The sequence below is a fragment of the Magnolia sinica genome, chromosome 1 (genome assembly GCF_029962835.1).
Source record: "Magnolia sinica isolate HGM2019 chromosome 1, MsV1, whole genome shotgun sequence".
NCBI lineage: Eukaryota > Viridiplantae > Streptophyta > Magnoliopsida > Magnoliales > Magnoliaceae > Magnolia > Magnolia sinica.
In genome coordinates this window covers 14,799,065-14,822,511 of record NC_080573.1, presented here as the reverse complement: position 1 = coordinate 14,822,511, position 23,447 = coordinate 14,799,065, and the positions used below count along the sequence as shown (strand labels likewise).

The 23,447-nt window shown below is 38.9% G+C and overlaps 1 protein-coding gene and 1 long non-coding RNA gene across 2 annotated transcripts in view; one reads left to right on the top strand and one right to left on the bottom strand.

The window, feature by feature from the left end:
- Positions 1-4,182: 4,182 nt before the first annotated feature.
- Positions 4,183-23,447, bottom strand: part of LOC131240736 (uncharacterized) — a 29,793-nt gene continuing 10,528 nt past the window's right edge. Inside the window, exons 4-6 of the mRNA XM_058239168.1 lie at positions 23,017-23,189; positions 5,981-6,164; positions 4,183-4,652 (exon numbers count right to left, since the gene is read on the bottom strand). Coding sequence (XP_058095151.1) covers positions 4,560-4,652; positions 5,981-6,164; positions 23,017-23,189 — 450 coding nt within the window. The 3' untranslated portion in view covers positions 4,183-4,559. The remainder of the gene's footprint in view (positions 4,653-5,980; positions 6,165-23,016; positions 23,190-23,447) is intronic.
- Positions 18,460-19,285, top strand: LOC131240741 (uncharacterized). The gene is made up of 2 exons (XR_009168857.1): positions 18,460-18,898; positions 18,998-19,285. It is a non-coding gene; the product is annotated as an uncharacterized LOC131240741 (long non-coding RNA).

The window sequence follows — 23,447 nt, the reverse complement described above, 5'->3', positions numbered from 1 at the left end:
GGATTGGCTACTCCCCTGCCACCAGCCAATGGCTGGTCGTCGGTGCTCTGTGGGCCCACCATGATGTATGTGTTTAATCCATGCTGTCCATCTATATTTTCAGAATATTTTATTGTATGAGACTAAAAATTAGTTATATCCCAATCTCAAGTGGACTACATTACAGGAAACGGTGTTGAACGAGCGTCGAGCATTAAAAACCTTTTGGGGCATTAAAGTTTTGGATCAATCTGATCTTTGTCTTTGTCCTTCATCTGGGCCTGTATGACCTAATCAACAGATTGGATGTCAAATAAACAGTACATTGGGCCTTAGGAGGATTTTAATGGTGGATATGCAATTACTATTGTTTTCCTGTGGTGTGGTCCACCTGAGATCTATATCCCTCTCATTTTTGGCATCAAGCCCTATGATGATCTTTAAAAATGGATGAATGGAATGGATGAAAAACATACATCATGGTGGGGCCCATAGAATACCGACCTCCAGCCACCGGGCTGGTGGCAGGGGGAGTAGCCAATCCGTTTCCTGTGGGGTTGTAGCGTAGTGAGATCTGATGGATCCAGCCCACGTGTGATACGTGGGTAGGGTACCACTTTCGGCCCAAATCCGTTAGCTGACGTGGTGGGACGCGGATTTCCTAACAACCAACCGTGATGTTTAGAAATTTAATCTGTTCATTTTTATTTTTATTTTTTCTTTCGAGCTCATTTTAGATATGCACTCAAAAATAAAGCAGATCAAAAACTAAAGTAAACCACACTACAAGAAAATCTGTGGAAAAAAAGATGCCAAGAGTTGGTACCTTCTCGAGTTCACCTTGTTGTTTATACGCTGTCCAAACCCTTTATAAGGTTATTACCAACGGAGATGAAGAAAAAATATAAAAAAACTTAGTCTGATACAAAAATTCTGTGGTTATATGAATGTTTCACCGGTGGTCATTGAATCTCCATTATTTCTTCCGGTATGGCTCACTTGAGTTTTGGATATGCTGCATATAATGATGGATCACACATAACATCTTAGCACATGAACATCCGTGGAAGGATTTAGCAAGGAATTGGCATACCATCGAAAGCATATTTTAGGGAGTGGATTAAATGAGACCCAGATCCATTGAGGTGGGTCAGACCCTGACTGTGGGGCCCACTGTGATGTATGTGACTACATCCACACCATTCATCTGTATTGAAAAGCTTGTTTTAGAGTGTAATCCAAAAAAATGAAGCAGATCTAAATCTCACATGGACCATAATACAGGAAGCAGTGGTAATCAGCCATTAAAAACTTCTCATAGGCCACAAAAAGTTTTGGATCAAGTTGATATTTGTATGGTCTTTTTACCCAGATCTTTGTAACCTTATTAACAGGTTGTATGGTAAAAAGAAAACATATTATAAATTGAGGTGGGGAGTAGACTCACTGTGACTCGACTCAAATCAATCCACTAGCTCGCCTCAAGCTGACCTCTAAAGATTTGGTAAACAAGCCAAGCTCCAATGATAAGCTTAAGGGTGAGCTTGAGAAGAGTGCGGAGAAGCCAAGCCAAGATTGACCTACCTTGACTCAACTTGGTGTGATGTACAACCCTAACAACAACCCAAATCTCATGTGGATCACACCACACGGACATCCACATGGACACAACTGTGATTGAATGCCCACTACAAAGGACTTCTTAGGGCCGTTATTGGTAAAAGCTACACAGACCGGATAAAAGGAAAACAGAAATAGTAGCTTGATCCAAAACTTTAGTGGCCTGATAAGTTTTTAGTGGTGGGAATTCAATCCCTGTTGTGTAGTCCAAGTGAAATTTGTAACTGTTTCATTTTGGAGCCATGCCTCAAAATGAGCGGGCAAAACAGAAGGACAACATGGATATGCACCACATACATCAAGGTGGGTCCCACCAATCCCTACCGTGTGCTCCACCTCAGATTTGTATATGTTTCATTTTGGAGCCATGCCCTAAAATGAGCCGGCAAGACAAATGAACAGCGTACAACACATACATCAAGGTGGGTCCACTGTCAGGGCCCGGATCCACAGTGAGTGGGACTGTTGACTGTGGGGCTCACAGTGATGTATGTGCCATAAATCCACACCGTCCAACCATTTTCATTTTAGGGATGATCCAAATCTTGTGGACCATACCACAAGAAACAGTAGTGATGGAATCCCTACCATTAAAAAAATTGTTTGCCATCCAAACTGTTGATAAGCTCACAAAGATCTCGATGAAGAGACTAAATAAATATCAGCTTGCTCCAAAACTTTCGTGGCCCACGGTAAGTTTTTAACAGTAGATTACCACTATTTCCAGTATTATGGTCCACTTGAGATTTGGATCTGCTTCATTTTTTGGATCATGCACTAAAATGAGCTTTCAATAGGGATAGATGGCGTGGATGTAGGCACATCACAGTGGGCCCTATAGTCAGGGGTCCACTCACCCACCGCGTGGTTATTGCGCAGAGTAGCACTCAGCACCGACCTCGGTACTATATGGTGCTTGAAAGCCGTGGCCCCACCATGATGTATGTTTTTTTATCCATGCAGTCACTCCATTTTCTCAGCTCGTTTTAGGGTATGAGCCCAACAACGAGGCATATCCAAATCTAAGGTGGACCCCACCACAGGACTGTGGTTATTGAATGCCTACCCTTAAAAACCTCTCAAGGGCTACAAAAGTTTTGGATCGAGCTGATATTAGTGTTTTTCCTTCATCTAGGTCTGCATGATCTAATCAACAGGTTGTTGGATGGCAAATAAACATTACAGTGGACCTTAGGAAGTTTTTAATGATTAGCTGTTCAATCACAACTGTTTCCTGTGGTGTGGTCCACATAAGAATTTGATTCCAAAAAAATCAGCTCGCAAAATGGATGCGTGGGTAAAAAATATACATCATGGTGGGGTTCCATAGAGCTTTTCCAGCACCACTCGGTGTTGTGTGCTACACTGAGTAAACACAATCCGAGTCCATTTGGCTTGGACATGGAACCACTTGGTATTTATAATCTTTCTCACACACCAACGATGCGAAATCTCCATGTCAGCAAAAATATGTCACGTGTGCAAATCTGCCACACCTGAGACAATGTGTGGAATTAAAATCGCCACCCCCACCCTGCTGCTCTTTAGGGAAATGTTCCACCATGCATGTCCCACGATTTGATTGAAATCAAGCCAATCCATTCATGAGGTGGGCCACACTATCACGCAGAATATGGACTTTCAGCCAAAAATTTCACACTGACAAGTGTCCACCTGCAGAATGGTCCAATGGCTTGGTGGGATCCTGTCTTGCGATGCTTGCACTGGTACCACCAAGTAGTCTTCAAACCTGCTCTTTCAAGTAGCCTCTTAGGGCATGTTTGATTCTCAGTAGCTGGGTAAATACCCGTGAAAATACGTAATCCTCCATATTTACCTCCCTTCGATGTCTGATTTGATGAGATGCATTTTTGACACAAAAACCAAGAACATCACAATATATTTGCAGTTCCCACCGTGATGCGTATCACTTATCCACACCGTTAATTTATTATACTTGATGAATTTATGACATGAGCCGAAAAATAAGACATATCAAAAGCTCAAGTATCACTTATCCACACCGTTAATTTATTATACTTGATGAATTTATAGCATGAGCTGAAAAATAAGGCATATCAAAAGCTCAAGTCGACCACGCTACAAGAAAAAGGGAATCAAACACTTACCATTAAAAACCTCTTAGGCCCACTATTTCTTTTGGTGTGGGCCATTTGAGTATTCAATCTGCCTCATTTTTCAGCTCATGCCTTAGAATATTGTGTTGACAGGACCAGATGGAATGGATTTATCATATACATTACATTGGGGTCCACAAATTTAAAATAATTCTTTTAAACCGGTTTTCGAGGTGAAAAGTGTGGTGAATTTTCAAAGGAAAATCAAACCGGTGAAATAGTAATAATTATCAATTTCACGAGTATTTACACCACCACTGAAAATCAAACACGCCCTTAGAGGGGCTCAAGCACTCCAATTCCGCCATGATCAATCTGAACTGAATGCCTTTGCCTGAAGACAACAAAAGCAACACATATTACAGAGAATCTAACATGCGTCGCCAAGTGGTCTGAAATTTCCAATTGGTGGACTCCTCAAGGAACATACCACAGCCTGAAAAAATTACATAAATCCAATCAATTAGCTTTCCTGCAGTGAATTACATGTTCCAAGTGTTACTCCCAAACAAAAGAATGGTTCTGATTGCACAGGCAGTATGAATTCGAAACATGCCCATTCACTGTGACTCGCAAAGGATCATCGTCCACTTGGCAAGTGGAGATGGGTTGAACTTACTCCCAAAAAAGCTACAATTTTCCTGATAAATACAAGACGGATGTGGTTGATTCCATCCAAGCCCATCCCTTTTTATCGTACAGCACTCTTCATCCACATCAATTCTTGCTCTGATTTCTCATTCTTCCATTTTAGAAAAAAAATAATTTAATCAACAAAGTTAGCTCAGTCAAAATTGGAAGGGTATAAGATTAATCAATGCATCACAAACTGCAAGGAACCATCAGGCCAGCCCTATCTCCAAGGCTCTTCCGTGCACGCCAGTATACCGCATTAGCGGTCTCTGATGTTCCCACCTGTAATATTTTAAAAGATGGGTCATGTGGAATTACGAGAACATACAATAACAGTAGCTAAAGTCAACTCCAATATCATTTTAGATTAGTTTAAAAGCTTCGAAACTCGGCTTGATTCAATTATCTAAGAAATAAATGATTAATAGCATTTAACTAATAATAGCTAGTTATAATAATATGAGTATTAAAGTAGGCAAATCCAATCACCATGTACTGTTGTCCAACTGCCCAAGTGCCAAGGATTGTGAGCTCGAATTCCGTCATCTACAAATTATATATGTTTATTTAAAGATGTATCAACTCGGCAAGTAGCTCGTTTTGAGTCATGCCAAATCGTGTCGAGTTGATTGAGTACGCTACCCAACTCCTCAAGTCACACTGAGTCCGAACCAAGTCAAACTCGCCAACAAGCTTCATAGTGACTCAGCCTAATTTCTGGCTAAGTGGAGTTGACCTAGCCAAGTTTCGAATCTAAGTCACCAAGTTTTGGAACTATGATTATAAGTACTAAGGGCAAGGAGGGGATGGAATGAGGAGGGAGAGATTCAAAGGGGAGAGAGAGAAAAGAGAGGAAAAGTGAGACCAGAGTCCTCTACCACACCTATTTTATGAGGTGCATAAAACATTCAAGTCATTGGGGGGCACCATGTTAGTGTAAAATCCACTCTGCTCATCAGGTTCTATTCTCGATGCTAGGTCTTGAGGTAAAAAATCAGCTAGATCCACAACTCAGATGGGCCACCACAGGGAACAGCGTGAATGGGATGCTGACCATACGTTTGTGTTTGGGTGACCATGTGGTGTATCTTTCATCGAATCTATAAATCAGGTCGATACAAAAATCATCTTGATAAAAATAAAAATAAATAATAAATAATAAATAAAAAAATAAAAAAATAAAAACACCCTCTAGTGAGCCACACCATGTGAACTCACTTTTGGGAGCAACTTTACATTGTTTGGTGTGGTCTGAGTGAGGTTTTTTTTTTTTTTTTTTTTTAAATAAATTTTTTAATAGGGATAAGCTTTTATATGTACGGTTCAAATAATGGTTCACAGAGTGGATTTTGCATGCATGACAGGGTGGACCTCCCCTTCGTACATGTTATGCTCGGAGAAGAGAAGTCACTGCAGGCTACCCGCATTAAAAGAAGTGGGTTGGACCTAACCTAACCATGGTGCGGTAAAATCTCAACCGTTCCTTGCCAACCAACTACATTTTAAGGATGAATTTACCCAAACCTACACTGTGAAAGACTAATTGCGAGAACAAAAATGTCCAAAGCTGCTTGCGTTTACATATAGTACAGATAAAAGTCAAACCTTACCTTGATCTCCATTGAGTAATAATCTTGCCATAATCCTACATCGTGCTTGAAAATGCTGAGTGCAGATTCATACAACTTCCGCACATTAACTAGGGCTTCGTTATCACCAACGAATGCAAGGTTCAATTCCAACTCTATCCAGTGCCTATAACTTTCAAGGTTTGGATGAGGTAAAGCTAGAAACCTGCGTTCAAGCACAAGACAAGTTCTGTAAGCTATAGGCAGTAGAAGCAGAAAATGTCACTTAAAAAGGTTACATACATCCTGCTAGACTGTTTGAAAACATGGACCTGAGTGGATGGTTAGACCAAACCCACTAAGGAAAATGGGTCAGGTGATTGAAAGCACATTTTGAGAGAAGCCATTTGAACCATCTAGGTCAATCAGTCCAACTGTCTGTTGTCAGGCAGCTAATCTAATTCAGCAGTCTGGTTCAACTGGTTAGACCTCTATTCATTTTTTTTCATTTATCACTTCATATTAGCAACAACAAGGGTCAACAGTTTTGGTCCAACCCACCCACAAAAATGGGTTGGGGTTCCATCCATATTTTAAAGCATTGCAGCTACATATGTTTGTATATTATCAGTGCATGGACGTGGTAGCTTCCACCATATCCTATAGGGGTAACTTATAAATTTTTAATTCATAAGGGCATGCGAAGACGGGTATGCTCGGCCCTTGCAATCCAATGCGTTCAGTAAGAACAGGGAATCCACAAAACAATCTGCTAAGTAGTTTTGATCAAATCAGATCGAACTCTGCCTGGCCGCAATTTGCGAGTCAGTCCCTAGCGTGGGTAGAGGGTTGATAGCAGGTAGACACATGGTCATTGAACTTCTGCTAAGCAATCAAGGGGATAACTGTTTTGAATCTTGACGATTGGAAAAACCAAAAAAAAAAGAAAAGAAAAAAAGGATCTTTAAAGAGTTGGACAAGGCTATGATGATGAGTTTGATCAAATTGGCACAGCGCACATGGAGCAGGTCGCAAGAGGTGACACGTATCACATTGGCATATATAGTAAGTGGTGAGAGAAGTCCGACTCTAGTGAGTAGGGTCATCACAGGGCTAATGAAAGTAACCATCGAATGGATACCTATTTATGCCGACTAAAATCATCAACATCATCAAGTCTTATCCAAATTCCCAAAATGTAATTTAACAAGATGAAATCTCAACTATATTCACATGCAGAGTCGTGGAATGCAGTATTAGAAGAGAGGCACGACCACCAGCATACCACAGGAAATCCTGGATTCTATATCCATTACAATTAAAAGCAAACCTAACTTTCTAAGACCTAGATTAGTTTCACCCTTTACATGTAACTAAAATGCTAAGTGCCATAGTCTTCCTGAGGGAGACTCCATTAAGATGACCCTACATTAATGACACAAACCATTCAAGGGTCTGAGGATTAGTTGATTTTTGCTTGATATACAGATATTTCTAGCATAATAAATTCATGACTGAAACTAAGTTTGTTCTTTGACAACATTCGTGAGTTCTGCTTCAAGCTTGGAAAGATGTGTAAATTAAGATGGAAACAAGAGAGCTTTTGTATATACTCCCTCTCTCCTCAATCCTTTATTAATAAAAAAAAAGAAGCTTTACAAGTAGAGAAGACTAATTGCAATAGGAGACTAAAAGACTGATAGAGATAGGAAGATTACAATAATTAGAAAATTTAAACCTAATCCTTATAAATGGTAAATCGCAAGTGTAGACAAATCTGTGCACACTAACACTCCCCCTCAAGCTAGTGTATCGAGATCATTCATGCAGGAACTTGACACCAATGGTCTTGAGACACTATTGATGTTGGTTTGGTGAAGATATCTGCTAACTGATCTTCTGAACGAACAAAGAGTGTATGTAAGAGCTTGACGATTAATTTTTCTTGAATGAAGAGAAGATCAACTTCAATGTGCTTAGTGCATTCGTGGAAGTCTGGGTTGGATGTAGTGTGAATGATTGCTTGACTATATTAATGTAGAGGAATTAAGGAGGATGGTGTGAATTCCACATATTGGAGGATGACTTATCACCATAGTAATTCACAAGCCACATGAGCCATTGCACGATATTCGGCTTCAGTAGAGGAACAAGCAATGACAATGCTCCTTACTTTTTCAATTAACTAGATTTCCTCCTAGATTTCCTCCTACAAACATGCAATACCTATAGTAGATTGTCAAGTAGAGGAGTTAGCCTAGTTAGCATCACAAAAACCGTTGACATTTAAATGACCATTATTTGAATAGAGAAGATTAGAACCAGGTGCAACTTTTAAGTAACTAACGATTCGATAGACTGCTTCAAGATGATGGGGACAATGTCGTTGCATAAACTGGCTCACAATTCCAACAACATAAGAGATGTTTGGATGAGTAAAGTTTAGATAAATTATGTGACCCACTAACTAACAATATGATGGGGACATCACGCACGCACGCACGCATGCCGCCCCCCCTACGCACGTACGCCAGAAGGAGGGCCCCACCGTCGATCTGGATCGATGACGACGTCCAAGGAGGGCCTCCTAGTTAGAAGACAGAGTTTGGTTCATTGAAGTGGGCCCGATGGTCAAGTAAAGCCCATCATGGGATCTCATGATCGGGGCCCGCTAGTCGGATTAAGTTCATATTTTAGGTTTTGCTTATTTATGTTATTTAGAATATCATAAACATTTTAGATTTCTTTGATTGGTTTTTATTTTGGTTTACTTCATCGTCAAGTAATAGGTTGCGCACATTGCACGAGTTTTGGGGTATAAGGTGTTCTTATAAATAAGCACCCCTTATAGTTTTTTTTGATTAATTGAAGTTGAATAAAAATTCTTGTGTGTTTTTTCTGCTCTCTGAGTTTCTGAGTTATGGAAAAAAATTCAAGTGGATGCGAAGCCCTCCCTTTTCGAAGGGCTAACTACCATGGTGCGAAGCCACGTTTATCCCAATCCACCCCCATCTCATATCATCCACATTTCTCCCATCCTACGATCATCCTCACATCAAATCCGTCTGTCTTGCAGCCGTTCATTGCCCTACAGCTAGTTTCTAGAATCTGGCCCTACAGGAGGGCTAAAACTTCGACGGAACACTGCGCCTCGACCGCACGTCGGATCGCCATGAGATTTGGAGGGTTTGTAGTCCCTCCCTGGCCGACCAGAGCCTAGAAGGCTGTTTTGGGATTTGAGCCCCTAGCGCACGTGCGGCCAGCCTCCTGCACACGTGACAGGTCCGGGCCGCGGTCTGCACGCAGGAGCTGTCGTTTGGTTCAGGTTTTCTTCCTATTTTCCCCTTTCACACTAGTTTTTCATAACCCTAACCCTAGATTGCATTATCTCTAACTTATTTGTCCATTTTCTCATCCTAGGGTTCCTTGAATTGAAAATGGGAAATCCCTTGGATTAAGGACTGATTGTTGTGCATGTGTGGCTGAATTCTATTTACCTTTGAGCATCGTTTGGTCCATAATTTTATTGGTCCAGTCCTAACCTGTGTAGGCCTGGACCCGTGCAGATTCCCCTTTACTTGAATGTTTGAGCTTTTGTGTGGGACGTGGAATTATTATATGATTATTCTGAATTAGCATGATCTAAGCCTGAAATCTTGCATATCATATTTAAATTTCATGTCCTGCTCCAGTTACGCGACTTCCAGGAGATAAAGGTCAAGATGACCTAAGCTCCAGTTACGCAACTTCCAGATTTTTCAAAAGCTTTTAAAAGTCGCATGTGACGCGTCAAGAGTCGGCATAGAAAGAGTACTTAGTCAGGAAGGGCACCCTGTCGCTTTTTAGTGAGAAACTGAATGAGGCGAAACAGAGATATTCCACCTATGACAAGGAATTCTATGCAGTAGTGCAATCACTATGCCATTGGCGTCATTACTTATTGCCACAAGAATTCATCTTATTCTTAGATCATGAGGCCTTGAGATATCTGAACTCTCAGAATAAACTAAACCCTAGGCATGCCAAGTGGGTTCAATTCCTTCAAGAGTACACTTTTGTGCTTAAGCACAATGCCGGTGTAGAGAATAAGTTTGTTGATGCGTTAAGTCGTCGAGTCGCATTACTCAACTCCATGAGCGTTGAAGTTACGGGCCTGGAGCGAAATAAAGAAGAGTATTTTGAGTGTCCAGATTTCGGAGTTGTATACGCATCGTTGTTAGAGAGTCCATTAGGAGCTAGCAGTGAGTACTTGATTTTGGACGGATATTTGTTTAGGAGTGACCGCTTGTGCATACCACGCACCTCCTATTCAGGAGGGGTTGCGGGTTATTTTGGTCGAAACAAGACCATAGCCCTAGTGCAGGATAGGTTTCATTGGCCAAGCCTCAAGTGAGACGTGACCAAAATTATAGGGCAATGTCGTACTTGTCAACTAGCAAAGAAAAAGAAACAAAATATAAGCTTATACACACCTTTACCAGTCTCATTCATCCCTTGGCAGGACATCAGTATAGACTTCCCAAGACTATTCGGAAACATGATTCCATATTTGTTGTCGTGGACCATTTTTCTAAAATGGCCCACTTCATTCCTTGTTCTAAGACCTCCGACGCATCTCATGTTGCCAAGCTGTTCTTTAGTGAGGTTGTCAAACTGCATGGGTTACCAAAAACCAATGTCTAACCGAGACATGCGATTCATGAGTTACTTTTGGAAGACACTATGGCACATGATGAATACTAGGCTCCAATTTTCTTTCGTCTACCACCCTCAGACCAATGGTTAGACTGAGGTGGTTAATAGGAGCCTAGGGAGTTTGCTCAGATGTTTAGTGAGGGAGCATACCAGGACATGGGATACCGTATTACCCATAGTCGAGTTTGCATTCAATAGTTCTGTCAATAGGTCCACAAGTCTTTAAGTCCTTTGAAGTCGTTACTGGTTATAAACCTAAGAAGCCTATTGATCTTGTTCCCATGTCATTGTCCCATATGCCATCAGAGTCTGCAGAGTCTTTTGCGCATCAGATACATTCATTACATCAAGAAATCAGGTGAAAGATCATTACTAGTAACAAACGTTACAAATTTTCTGCAGACCAGCATAAACGTTTCAAAGAATTTAATATTGGGGACTCTTTGATGTTCCGCATCAGGCCCGAACGGTATCCTTCGAGGGTTGTTCGTAAGTTACACGCGCGTAGCGCTGGACCCTTCAAAATTATAAAACGAAACGGTCTCAATGCGTATAAGGTAAATCTTCCACCTTCCATGGGAATTAGTTCCACATTCAATGTGGAAGATCTAGTTACTTTTCAGGGGACCACTGATACTTTGTCTGGCAATTCGCCCACCCATCTTGATTCCTCAGATTTATCCCTTGATACATGGCCTCTTCCCGACCTTTCTTCCCAGCCTCTACCTCTCATACATAACCTTCACACACCCGAAGAGGAAATAGAAGATATCCTAGACCATTAGATAGTTTCAACGTCGGAAAACGGTTTTTAGAAGTAGTTGGTTAAATGGAAGTCACGTCCAGCTTCAGACAGCACGTGGCTCACTGAGGAGGAGCTTCAAAGACTCGATCCTGACATCTTAGAACGGTTCAAGATTTTTATTTCGCCAGTGGTAAAATCTTTGCAGCCGGGGAGAGTTGATGGGGACCACGCATGCACGCACGACGCCGCTGCCCCCTACGCACGTACGCCAGAAGGATGGCCCCGCCGTCGATCTGGATCGATGACGACGTCCAAGGAGGGCCTCCTACTTAGAAGACGGAGTTTGGTTCATTGGAGTAGGCCCGATAGTCAAGTAAAGCCCATCATAGGATCTCGTGATCGGGCCCGTTAGTCGGATTAAGTTCATATTTTAAGTTTTGCTTACTTATATTATTTAGAACAACATGAGCGCTTTAGATTTCTTTGATTGATTTTTATTTTGGTTTACTTCATCGTCAAGTAATAGGTTGCGCACATGGCGCGAGTTTTGGGTATAGGATTTTCTTATAAATAGGCACCGCTTGTAGTTTTTTTGATTCATTGAAGTTGAATAAAAATTCGTGCGTGTTTTTTCTACTCTCTGAGTTTCTGAGTTGTGAAAAAAAATTAATTGGGTGCGAAGCCCTCCTGTGGTGTGAAGTCACGTCTATCCCAATCCGCCCCCATCTCATATCATCCATATTTCTCCCATTCTACGATCATCCTCGCATCAAATCCGTCTGTTTTGCAGCCGTTCATCTCCCTACAACCAATTTCCAGAATCTGGCCCCGCAGGAGGGTCGAAACTTCGACGGAGCACTGCGCCCCAACCGCACGTCGGATCACCACGAGATTTGGAGGATTTGTAGTCCCCCCTGGCCGACCAAAGCATAGAAGGCTGTTTTGGAATTCGAGCCCCCAGCGCACGTGCGGCCAGCCTCCTGCGCAAGTGCGACAGGTCCGGGCCGCGGTCCGCACGTGGGAGCTGTCGTTTGGTTCAAGTTTTCTTCCTATTTTTCCCTTTCACACTAGTTTTCATAACCCTAACTCTGGATTGCATTATCCCTAACTTATTTGCCCCTTTTCTCATCCAAGGGTTCCTTAAATTGAAATTGGGGAATCCCTTGGATTGGGGACTGACTGTTGTGCATGTGTGGCTGAATTCTATTTCCCTTTGAGCATCGTTTGGTCCATAATTTTATTGGTCCAGTCCTAACCTGTGTAGGCCTGGACTCGTGCAGATTCCCCTTTACTTGAATGTTTGAGCTTTTGTGTGGGATGTGGAATTATTATGTGATTGTTTTGAATTAGCATGATCTAAGCCTGAAATCTTGCATATCATATTTAAATTTCATGTCCTGCACCATAATACATGTCTGGATATCAATTTCATCTAATTGTCTCTTATGCAACTTATAATTTGCTTCCATAGATATGTCAAAAAGTCAAGCACCAAGTAAGCTAGCCTCGTAAAAAAGATCTGTCACATACTTATGTTGGGATAAAAAGATTCTATGTTTCGAGCGAGCTACTTCAATTCCTAAGGAAGTACTTCAGTGGCCCTAAATCCTTCATTTCGAACGACAAAGCCAATAATTTTTTAACATTGTCTACCTTGTTAGTGCTTTTGCCAGTTAGAATAATATCATCAATATATACGACAATAATTTTCATGTTACCATCCATCTGTTTTATAAACACAAAATGATCAAAGAAACTTCTTTTAAATCTGATTTTGGAAATCTTATTGCCTCGTTTCTTGAGCTAAGCCCAAGGGGACCGTTTGAGGCCGTATAATGCTTTCTGAAGACAACATACTTTGCCAGTCTCCCCTTTTAGGCCAAAAACCAAAGAAAAGGGCCATATATATTTCTTCGTGAAAATCGCCATGTAGAAAAGTGTTTTTGATATCCAACTGATGCAAGGGCCAATTATGATTCACGACAATAGATAATAGGATGTGGACAGAGTTTTAATTTTGCTACAAAAGCAAAAGTTTCAATGTAATCTTCCCCATACTTTTAGGTGAAGCTTTTGGCAACTAGATGAGCTTTGTGACAATCTATCACAGTGTTTCAAATAGTGAATAGTGTGTGGCGTACGTTCACCCCCAAGGCGTCCCGTATCGGTATCGGTTGGCGTAACGGTGACCTCCAAAACCGATACGGATACGGGGGCGTAACGGCCCGTAACCTCGCAAAAAAATATGAAAAAATATGGATTAAATCTGGAATATTCTAAGCATTCCAAATATGCATTCATTTATAAATTGGAACATGTTTATGGTGGTGTAATGGTCCACTCTTTAGTGAGAAGTTGTATCGGACTGTCTGATGAATTTATGAACCAGATAACCTGAATTTGACTACAAAATTCATATATTTAATTTTCTAACTATCTACTATCAATGATAAATATATTAGAATGAATGTAATATGAAAATATCTTACATTTAGGTGTTTGCAATTATTTTTGAGGGCCAAAATTCATGCGTAAATAGAAAAAATATATAAAATGGCACCCCAAATATGTAAAATGCACATTAACAGGTTCTACTATGATTAACACATCATATGGCATGATTAAAACAGCAAAAGAATCATTAAAAAATGATTTTTCGAATTTTAAAAAAAAGGGCCGAAATAAATGTGTAAATAGAAAAAAATAAAAAATATATATAAAATGGCACCCCAAATATGTAAAATGCACATTAACATGTTCTACTATGATTAACACATCATATGGCATCATTAAAACAGCAAAAGAATCATTTAAAAATGATTTTTCGAATTTTCAAAAAAAGGGCCAAAATAAATGCGTAAAAATATAAAAAAAATATATAAAATGGCACTCCAAATCTGTAAAATGCATATTAACATGTTCTACTATGATTAACACATCATATGGCATCATTAAAACAGCAAAAGAATCATTAAAAAATGATTTTTCGAATTTTCAAAAAAAGGGCCAAAATAAATGCGTAAATAGAAAAAAATATAAAAAATATATAAAATGGAACCCCAAATCTGTAAAATGCACATTAACATGTTCTACTATGATTAACACATCATATGACATCATTAAAACAGCAAAAGAATCATTTAAAAATGGTTTTTCGAATTTTCAAAAAAAGGGCCAAAATAAATGCGTAAATAGAAAAAAATATTAAAAAAATATAAAATGGCACGCCAAATCTGTAAAATGCACATTAACATGTTCTACTATGATTAATACATCAAATGGCATGATTAAAACAGCAAAACAACCATTAAAAACTGATTTTTCGAATTTTAAAAAAGGGGCCAAAATTCATGCGTAAATAGAAATAATATTAAAAAATTATTAAATGGCACCCCAAATCTGTAAAATGCACATTAACATGTTCTACTATGATTAACACATCATATGACATGATTAAAACAGCAAAATATATTAAAAAAAGTATAAATACCTATTTTTGACGAATTTCTGAAAAATGGCCCACCGAGCTTTGATTCAAAAAAATCTATAATATAATGTGTTTTTCTATCAAATACCTAGCTAAGGTTGGTCGAAATTAGTAGTAGAAGGAGTTAGAAACAGTTTGGAAGCAAGAGGTTTCAAAAAAACAGCAAAAACAGAGCTAAAAAAAAAAAAAAAGTTACCGTTTCGGGCCCGTAACGGCCGGTAAAGTTTCAATGTAATCTTCCCCATACTTTTAGGTGAAGCTTTTGGCAACTAGATGAGCTTTGTGACAGTCTATCACAGTGTTTCAAATAGTGAATAGTGTGTGGCGTACGTTCACCCCTCTGAAGCGAGAGGTGTAAGCTACACAGTGTGTAGGGTAAGTTACACGCTACTTTTAGATTTTTAATCAAGTTGCACTTGGTTGCACCAATTTCATGATATTTTGCACCAAATTAGACTGATTGATAATGAAATTTAACAAAATTTCATGATATTTGTTGCAACCAAACGCAACATGAAGTAAATGGGAAATGACAATGATTAAATATGAAGGTGAGGAAAGAGCAACAAAATTGATTTAATATTGGTGCTTGTTTTATTCTACTAAAGCATTGAAAAGATTAACTATTTTTTTTAATTATTATTTAAAATAGAAATATGTAACTAATCACTGAAAACATTAATTGATTTTAATGTTATAGTGAAAATAACTTGTATTTCATTTGCTATGTTAGTGTTAAGGTTAAGCTACACTAAGTAGTGTAAGCTACATGCTACATAGTGTAGCTATTGAAAAACTGGTCTATCATCCATCAGCCTTGTATTTAATGGAAAACACCCATTTGCACCCAACAATACGTTTGCTTGGTAGAAGAGTGACCAATTGCCAAAGTATTTTTTTTTTTATAGGGCAAAAATCTATTATACCCAGTGTATCAAATAGCGTTTGTAGCGTAGCGTAGCGATTTCGCTATGTAGTGCTAGAAATAGCGTTTTTCCCCTGTAGCGCACTATGTAGTGCTGGAAATAGCGTTTTTCCCCTGTAGCACGTACGCTACAGATATGTAGCGTGTAGCGCAGGTAGCGTATGCTACCTGTTTAGTTTTTTTTTTTTTTTTTTTGCTTTTTCAGTGCAGGAAACAGTGGTGAACTCACACCACAAGCTAAACTTAAGTTTAAAAAAAAAAAAACAAAAAACCTAATTGTAAAGGGTTTCTAATCCCAAACCGCAGCAGCCGACGTAGCTGCTCTCCCTTCCAATCCATTTGGAGACCCAAAATCATCTCAGAGAGGCCATCCGACGTTGCTGCTCTCCCTTCCGATCCATTTGGAGACCCAAAATCGTCTCAGAGAGGCCATCCGACGCTGCTGCTCTCCCTTCCGATCCATTTGGAGACCTAAGATCATCTCAGAGAGGCCATCCGACGCTGCTGCTCTCCCTTCCGATCCATTTTGAAACCTAAAATCGTCTCAAAGAGGCCATCCGACGCTGCTGCTCTCCCTTCTGATCCATTTGGAGACCCAAAATCGTCTCAAAGAGGCCATCCAACGCTGCCGACGCTGCTTCTCTCCCCACCCTTCAGTGCTATAGTCAAAAGTCAGCTGCCAGGCGCAAACCGACCTCATCTCGAGACAAAAACAGGTACGTTCCTTCCTTTTTTTTGAATTTTTTAGATGTACAATGAAAATAACTTGGTATTTTCAATTTTTTCCTCATTTTTTTCCATTTTAAAATACTAGTTACCGTCGGTTTGTTGTTCTTTATACCTTTTCTTTTTCTGTGGTATGGCCCACGTGGGCCCCACTGAGGTGCGTGAAGGGGTGGGATGTGCATTGTTTTCTATGGTGTGGCACACGTGGGGCCCACTGAGGTGCGTGAAGGGGTGGGATGTGCATTATTTTCTATGGTGGGGCCCACTGAGGTGCGTGAAGGGGTGGATTTGCATTATTTTCTATGGTGGGCCCACTGTGGTGTCCGTATGAGTGTAAGTGGTGTGCGTATGTTTATTTTTGTGATTCACTGATTTATCTGTGATGTTTTTTTTTTGGTCAAGTACTAAACTAAAGAGAGAAGAATGTTTGAAGAAATAGAGAGAGAGAGAGAGAGATTTTGCATGGAAATATGTGGCTGATAATCCACTTGGACAATCTCATAGAAATTATGTGCTATGCAAATTTTGCGGTCAAAGATGTACGGGAGGCGTGACTCGCCTAAAGCATCATTTGGCCGGAACCCACAATGGGATAAAGCCGTGCCCAAAAGTGACGGAAGAAGCCAAGGAGGAGTGTAGAAAGGCTTTAAAGGAATATCATGATGGAAAAAATAAAAGAAATGAGGTGTTTCGAGATATTGGGAGAGGGGGATCGACATATCTTTCTTGTTCTGGCTCTGCAAGTGATAGCGCTAGTGTGGGTAATGATGCTTTTATTGACAACCAACTTGGTAGTGGATCTTCTGGTAACCAACCAATGAGAGCAAGGGGTCCTATGGATCAATTTGTTAGTAGTGAACAACGTCAATCCACATTGAATTCAAGGTGGAAGGAAGAAAGAAAAGAAGTATGCAGGGTGATTGGAAGATTTTTTTTTGGAAATGCTTTGTCATTCAACCTGTGTAATAGCCCATACTTTTCAGCAATGTGTGAGGCTATTGGCAAGTTTGGACCGGGATTGAAGCCACCATCCATGCATGAGATGAGAACATGGATACTAAAAGAGGAGGTTGCTAATACTGATAGTTTAATGAAAGCATACAAAGCTTCCTGGAAAACTTATGGATGTTCAATTATGTCTGATGGTTGGACGGATGAAAAGAATAGAAGCATCATTAATTTTTTGATTAATTCTTCGATCGGAACAATGTTTTACAAGTCTATTGATGCTTCAAATTCAATAAAAGATGGGAATTTGTTATTCGAATATCTTGATGAAATTGTGGAAGAAATTGGGGAAGAAAATGTGGTCCAGGTTATCACGGATAACCATTCAAGTTATGTGAGTGCTGGGAAGAAGTTGATGGATAAGAGGAAAAGGATATATTGGACTCCGTGTGCTGCACATTGCATAGATCTGATGTTGGTGGATATTGAAAAAATGAAAATATATTTTGAAACTCTTGAAAAGGCAAGGACAGTGACGAAGTTTATTTATGGGCATGGAATTGTATTGAGCATGATGAGAAGCTTCACGAATAACCATGAGCTTCTACGGCCGGCAGTAACACGCTTTGCAACATCATACCTAACCCTTAGAAGTATTTACAAGCAAAAGAATGGTCTTATAGCCATGTTTGCATCGAAACAATGGTGCTCATGTTCATGGGCTAAAAAACCTGAAGGAATAAAGGTACGGGCTATTATAATGTTTGATCCGAAGTTTTGGCCTCATGTTGCCTTATGTGTTAAGAGCACCATGCCATTGGTAAGCGTTTTAAGAGAAGTAGATTCGGAAGAGAGGCCAGCAATGGGGTTCATTTATGAATTGATGGACTCAGCGAAGGAGAAAATTGCATTTAATTGCAATGATGTAAAAAAGAGATGTTCCAATTTGGAACAAAATAGATGAAAGATGGACTCCCCAGCTTTATCGTCCTCTACATGTAGCCGGGTACTATCTGAATCCTCAAATACGGTACTCAGATAAGTTCTCTACACACCCTGAGATAAAAAGGGGGTTGTTTGAGTGCATGGATAGGATGATCCCCCGTGAAGAGCATGCTAATGCTGATATTCAGTTGGATGAATATGACAAGAGAAGAGGGGATTTTGGCTCTCGCCTTGCACTCGAAACTATGACAAAGCGTTCCCTAGGTAATTTATAATTTTATATTTTGATATTTTCATTGTTATTTAAATTATATTTTTATAATTGGTGAAAGTATTTAATTAATTTATAAATTATAACTAATTTATGTAGCTGATTGGTGGGAACGCTTTGGAGATAGAACTCCACAGCTTACAAAGTTTGCAGTACGAGTTTTAAGCCTCACATGCAGTGCTTCTGGCTATGAGAGAAATTGGAGTACTTTTGAGCAGGTGACATTTGTACCATTCAATATTCTAAATTGGCTAATTTTTATTTAGTAGATTAGCAAGTCTTTGATAATTGACTGACATAGATCATCACATGATCAGATCCACACAAAGAAGAGAAATCGGCTAGAGCAACAAAAACTCAACTCTCTAGTGTATGTGATGTATAATATGAAATTGAGAGAAAGAAGCATGAAGAGAAGGGCGGCAATGGATCCAATATTGGTGGACCACATTGAATCAGATGATGAATGGATTGCTGAGAAAGAAGGCCCTGTTCTCCCAACTGATCCATCGTGGCTCGAAGATCAAAATATGGCCTTTGATATTAGTGCCATTACAACTATTCCGGAGTCTGATGATCCAGTTGACAGCAATGCACCATCAACATCTAATATTTCTGAAGGAGATTGCCCCCCACCTTCCTCGAGGAAAAGGAAGGCAACTACTTTAAGTAAGTGTTTATAGTTATAGACTAAGTTACATGAACATTTTTAACAAAGAAAGTAAAAGACCCATGAATCTCTTTTTTTTTTTCTTTTTTTTTTTTTTTAAATGTGTAGGTGGTCCCATGGGAAGATTTCTTACTCCTATAAGAGAGGAAGGAGATATAAGAACGAGTGTTCATGGTGTGGATGATGTACATGCAGATGTAGATGCTGATGCTGATGCTGATGATGAAAGGCCTAGACCCGGTGACGAAGTGAATGAGGATGACGACAACGACGATGACCTATTAGATATAGATGACCTTTAGAGTTTAGACACTAGAGTCTAGAGACTAATTATTGAGAATTTGAGATGTTGATTTTGAGGAATATGACATTTGTACTGTACTTAATGCTCTTAACTTTGGGATTTTTATTTTGAAGAATGTGACATTTATATATTTTGCTTTTTTTTTTTTATACTATTTAATATTTATCATATATATATAATATAATATATATATATTTTTTTTTTTAAATTAAAAAATAGAAGTATCGTGTAGCTTACGCTACACGCTACGCTTTTTCGCTACACGCTACGGAGGGTTGAACGCTACGCAACACGCTACCGCTATTTAAAACACTGATTATACCATGGCTGCTTTCCATTTAGGGTCACTTGGCATCTACAATCTTGGCACGTATAGAGACAAATGATATAGATAAAAGGTATGACCAATAAGCAGGAGAACGATATTGGTATAAAACATAGTTACTAATGGGGTGATGTGTAGAAGATTGAGTTCCTTTGCGAAGGGCAATTGAGAGGTCCAAGTGTTCTAGTTCCAACATTGAAGACTCGTGGTGCTCGGGAAGAGTGGGAATTTTCTTCCTTCGAGAGTAGACCTTGAGTTTGTTGTTGGGGTGGAGCTTGGTATTTCGCCAATATGAAACTCATCTATTCAAGGAAGTGGAAGAGGTGCATAAAGACAATGCGTACTGTCTTATGAATTGAAATACGGTATATTTTCAAAGAATGTGACATCCTTACAAATGTATCTTTCTTTATTTACAGGACAATGGCATTTGTATCCTTTCTGAGAGTTTGAGTACCCTAAGAATATACATTTCACTAATTGTGGTCCTAGCTTGGTGTGAGATGGTCCAAGCTTCATATTAAGCCCCAATAGGTGGTCCATGGGGCACTTTTGGCAACGAGAGAGGCCCCTGGACTCAAGTTTGGCCCCAAAAAGAGCCTCGAGCAGACAACCATTGGTCTAGGAGTAGATTTGGCGAAGTGGAGAGGGTTTCTGACGATTTTCAGCAATGCTGGACTGGTTTCCAGTGAGATCTGGTGGGGATGGACTCAAGGTGTCCCGTATCGGTATCGGTTGGCGTAACGGTGACCTCCAAAACCGATACGGGCAAAAAAAAATAATAATAATAAATTGCCAAAAAAATATGAAAAAATATGGATTAAATCCGGAATATTCTAAGCATTCCAAATATGCATTCATTTATAATTTGGAACATGTTTATGGTAGTGTAACGGTCCACTCTTTAGTGAGAAGTTGTATCGGACTGTCTGATGAATTTATGAACCAGATAACCTGAATTTGACTACAAAATTCATATATTTAATTTTCTAACTATCTACTATCAATGATAGATATATTGGAATGAATGTAATATGAAAATATCTTACATTTAGGTGTTTGCAATTATTTTTGAGGGCCAAAATTCATGCGTAAATAGAAAAAAAATATAAAATGGCACCCCAAATATGTAAAATGCACATTAACATGTTCTACTATGATTAACACATCATATGGCATCATTAAAACAGCAAAAGAATCATTAAAAAATGATTTTTCGAATTTTCAAAAGAAGGGCCAAAATAAATGCGTAAATAGAAAAAAAATAAAAAAAATATATAAAATGGCACCCCAAATCTGTAAAATGCATATTAACATGTTCTACTATAATTAACACATCATATGGCATCATTAAAACAGCAAAAGAATCATTAAAAAATGATTTTTTGAATTTTCAAAAAAAGGGCCAAAATAAATGCGTAAATAGAAAAAAATATAAAATATATATATAATGGAACCCCAAATCTGTAAAATGCACATTAACATGTTCTACTATGATTAACACATCATATGACATCATTAAAACAGCAAAAGAATCATTTAAAAATGATTTTTCGAATTTTCAAAAAAAGGGCCAAAATAAATGCGTAAATAGAAAAAAATATTAAAAAAATATAAAATGGCACCCCAAATCTGTAAAATGCACATTAACATGTTCTACTACGATTAATACATCAAATGGCATGATTAAAACAGCAAAACAACCATTAAAAACTGATTTTTTGAATTTTAAAAAAAGGGGCCAAAATTCATGCGTAAATAGAAAAAAATATTAAAAAATTATTAAATGGCACCCCAAATCTGTAAAATGCACATTAACATGTTCTACTATGATTAACACATCATATGACATGATTAAAACAGCAAAATATATTAAAAAAAGTATAAATACCTATTTTTGACGAATTTCTGAAAAATGGCCGACCGAGCTTTGATTCAAAAAAATCTATAATATAATGTGTTTTTCTATCAAATACCTAGCTAAGGTTGGTCGAAATTAGTAGTAGAAGAAGTTAGAAACAGTTTGGAAGCAAGAGGTTTCAAAAAAACAGCAAAAACAGAGCTAAAAAAAAAAAGAAAAAAAGTTACCGTTTCGGGCCCGTTACGGGCCTGTAACGGCCCGTTACGCCCCGTAACGGCCCGTTACGCCCGTATCGGTCCCATATCGGCCGATACGGGTACAAAAAATCGAATCGGCCGTTTCGGCCCCGAAACGGGTAACGGTTCGCACCGTTACCGTTACGTATCGGCCGATACGGCCGATACGTAACCGATTTGGCATTCCCTGGGATGGAGGCTTCTCAGGTATGGATCCAAGATCCTTGGTTCCAGAGGAAATTGCTGGTAGAGAAATCTCTTCTGGATGAGACATTGATGTGTTAAGATTACATCTGTAGAATGGTGACAGAGGGTTTATCTCACTTTCACCATCTTACAGAGAAGGAAAAAAGAAAACCTTGATTGACTTTCAAACTTGAGTTTTTGATGCAAAAAAGGGGAAGGAGAGAGAAGAAGATGGTCCAGGAAAAAAGGATGGATCAGAAAATCTCTGGTACTTGTATATAAAGATAATATTTTGTAATAAAGACTTGTGTATAAAACCCCGGCTGCTGCCACTTGGTTTCTCCTCAAGATGGTTTCTTCACAGTTTTACCATATCAATAATTTCTCAGTAAGGGACTTAGAAGTCGGACCTATTGATAAACAATATATATATTTGAAGGATGATGAAATTGATTAAAATACCTGCTAAGGAAAAACCTTAGGGAGGGAAAGAATACAAAGAAGGAAAACAAAAATACTACATACACACTAATTTAAAATTTCTATGATGCTGTCAAGTTGATCAGAAGATTGAGGTTAAAGGATTAGTGCGTGAATGAAGACAGCATCAGCAAATAAGCAAGTCAGAAATTGTTGCCACAGATCAAACAACAAGGAGAATAGAAAAACGAAGAAGATCAGCCTAACACACTGGCCTTGCAACAGAAGGGATTTTATAAAGACATGTTTTCCAAATCAAAATATTGCAACATACCGTCTATACATTTCTCTAGCATGCTTTATACCATCTTTCTGAAAAATCCAGTTCAAAATGGCAGAAGAAAGAGAAACCTGGACTTCAGAGCCACCACCTTTGGCCATTAAAAGCAGAAAACTCTGCACCAGCTTGTCAAAATACTCTTTTTTATTTGCAAAGAATTTAATGGCCTGCAATAGAAGACAGAGCAAGAAAATAAGAATATGATTCTTAAAGTCTTCCACTACAATGATATACAATAATCTAAAGCATGATATTAAACACCTCTCCATCTACGCAATTGTGCACATAAATGCCCGGGCTTGTTTAATTAATATAGAAATGATGACAGTTAATCCCACTAATGGAATATATTTATGAATCCAAAGTGGCTTGATAGAAAGCACTTGTCAATATGAAATTTGATGTGACCAAGATTGCATGGAAAG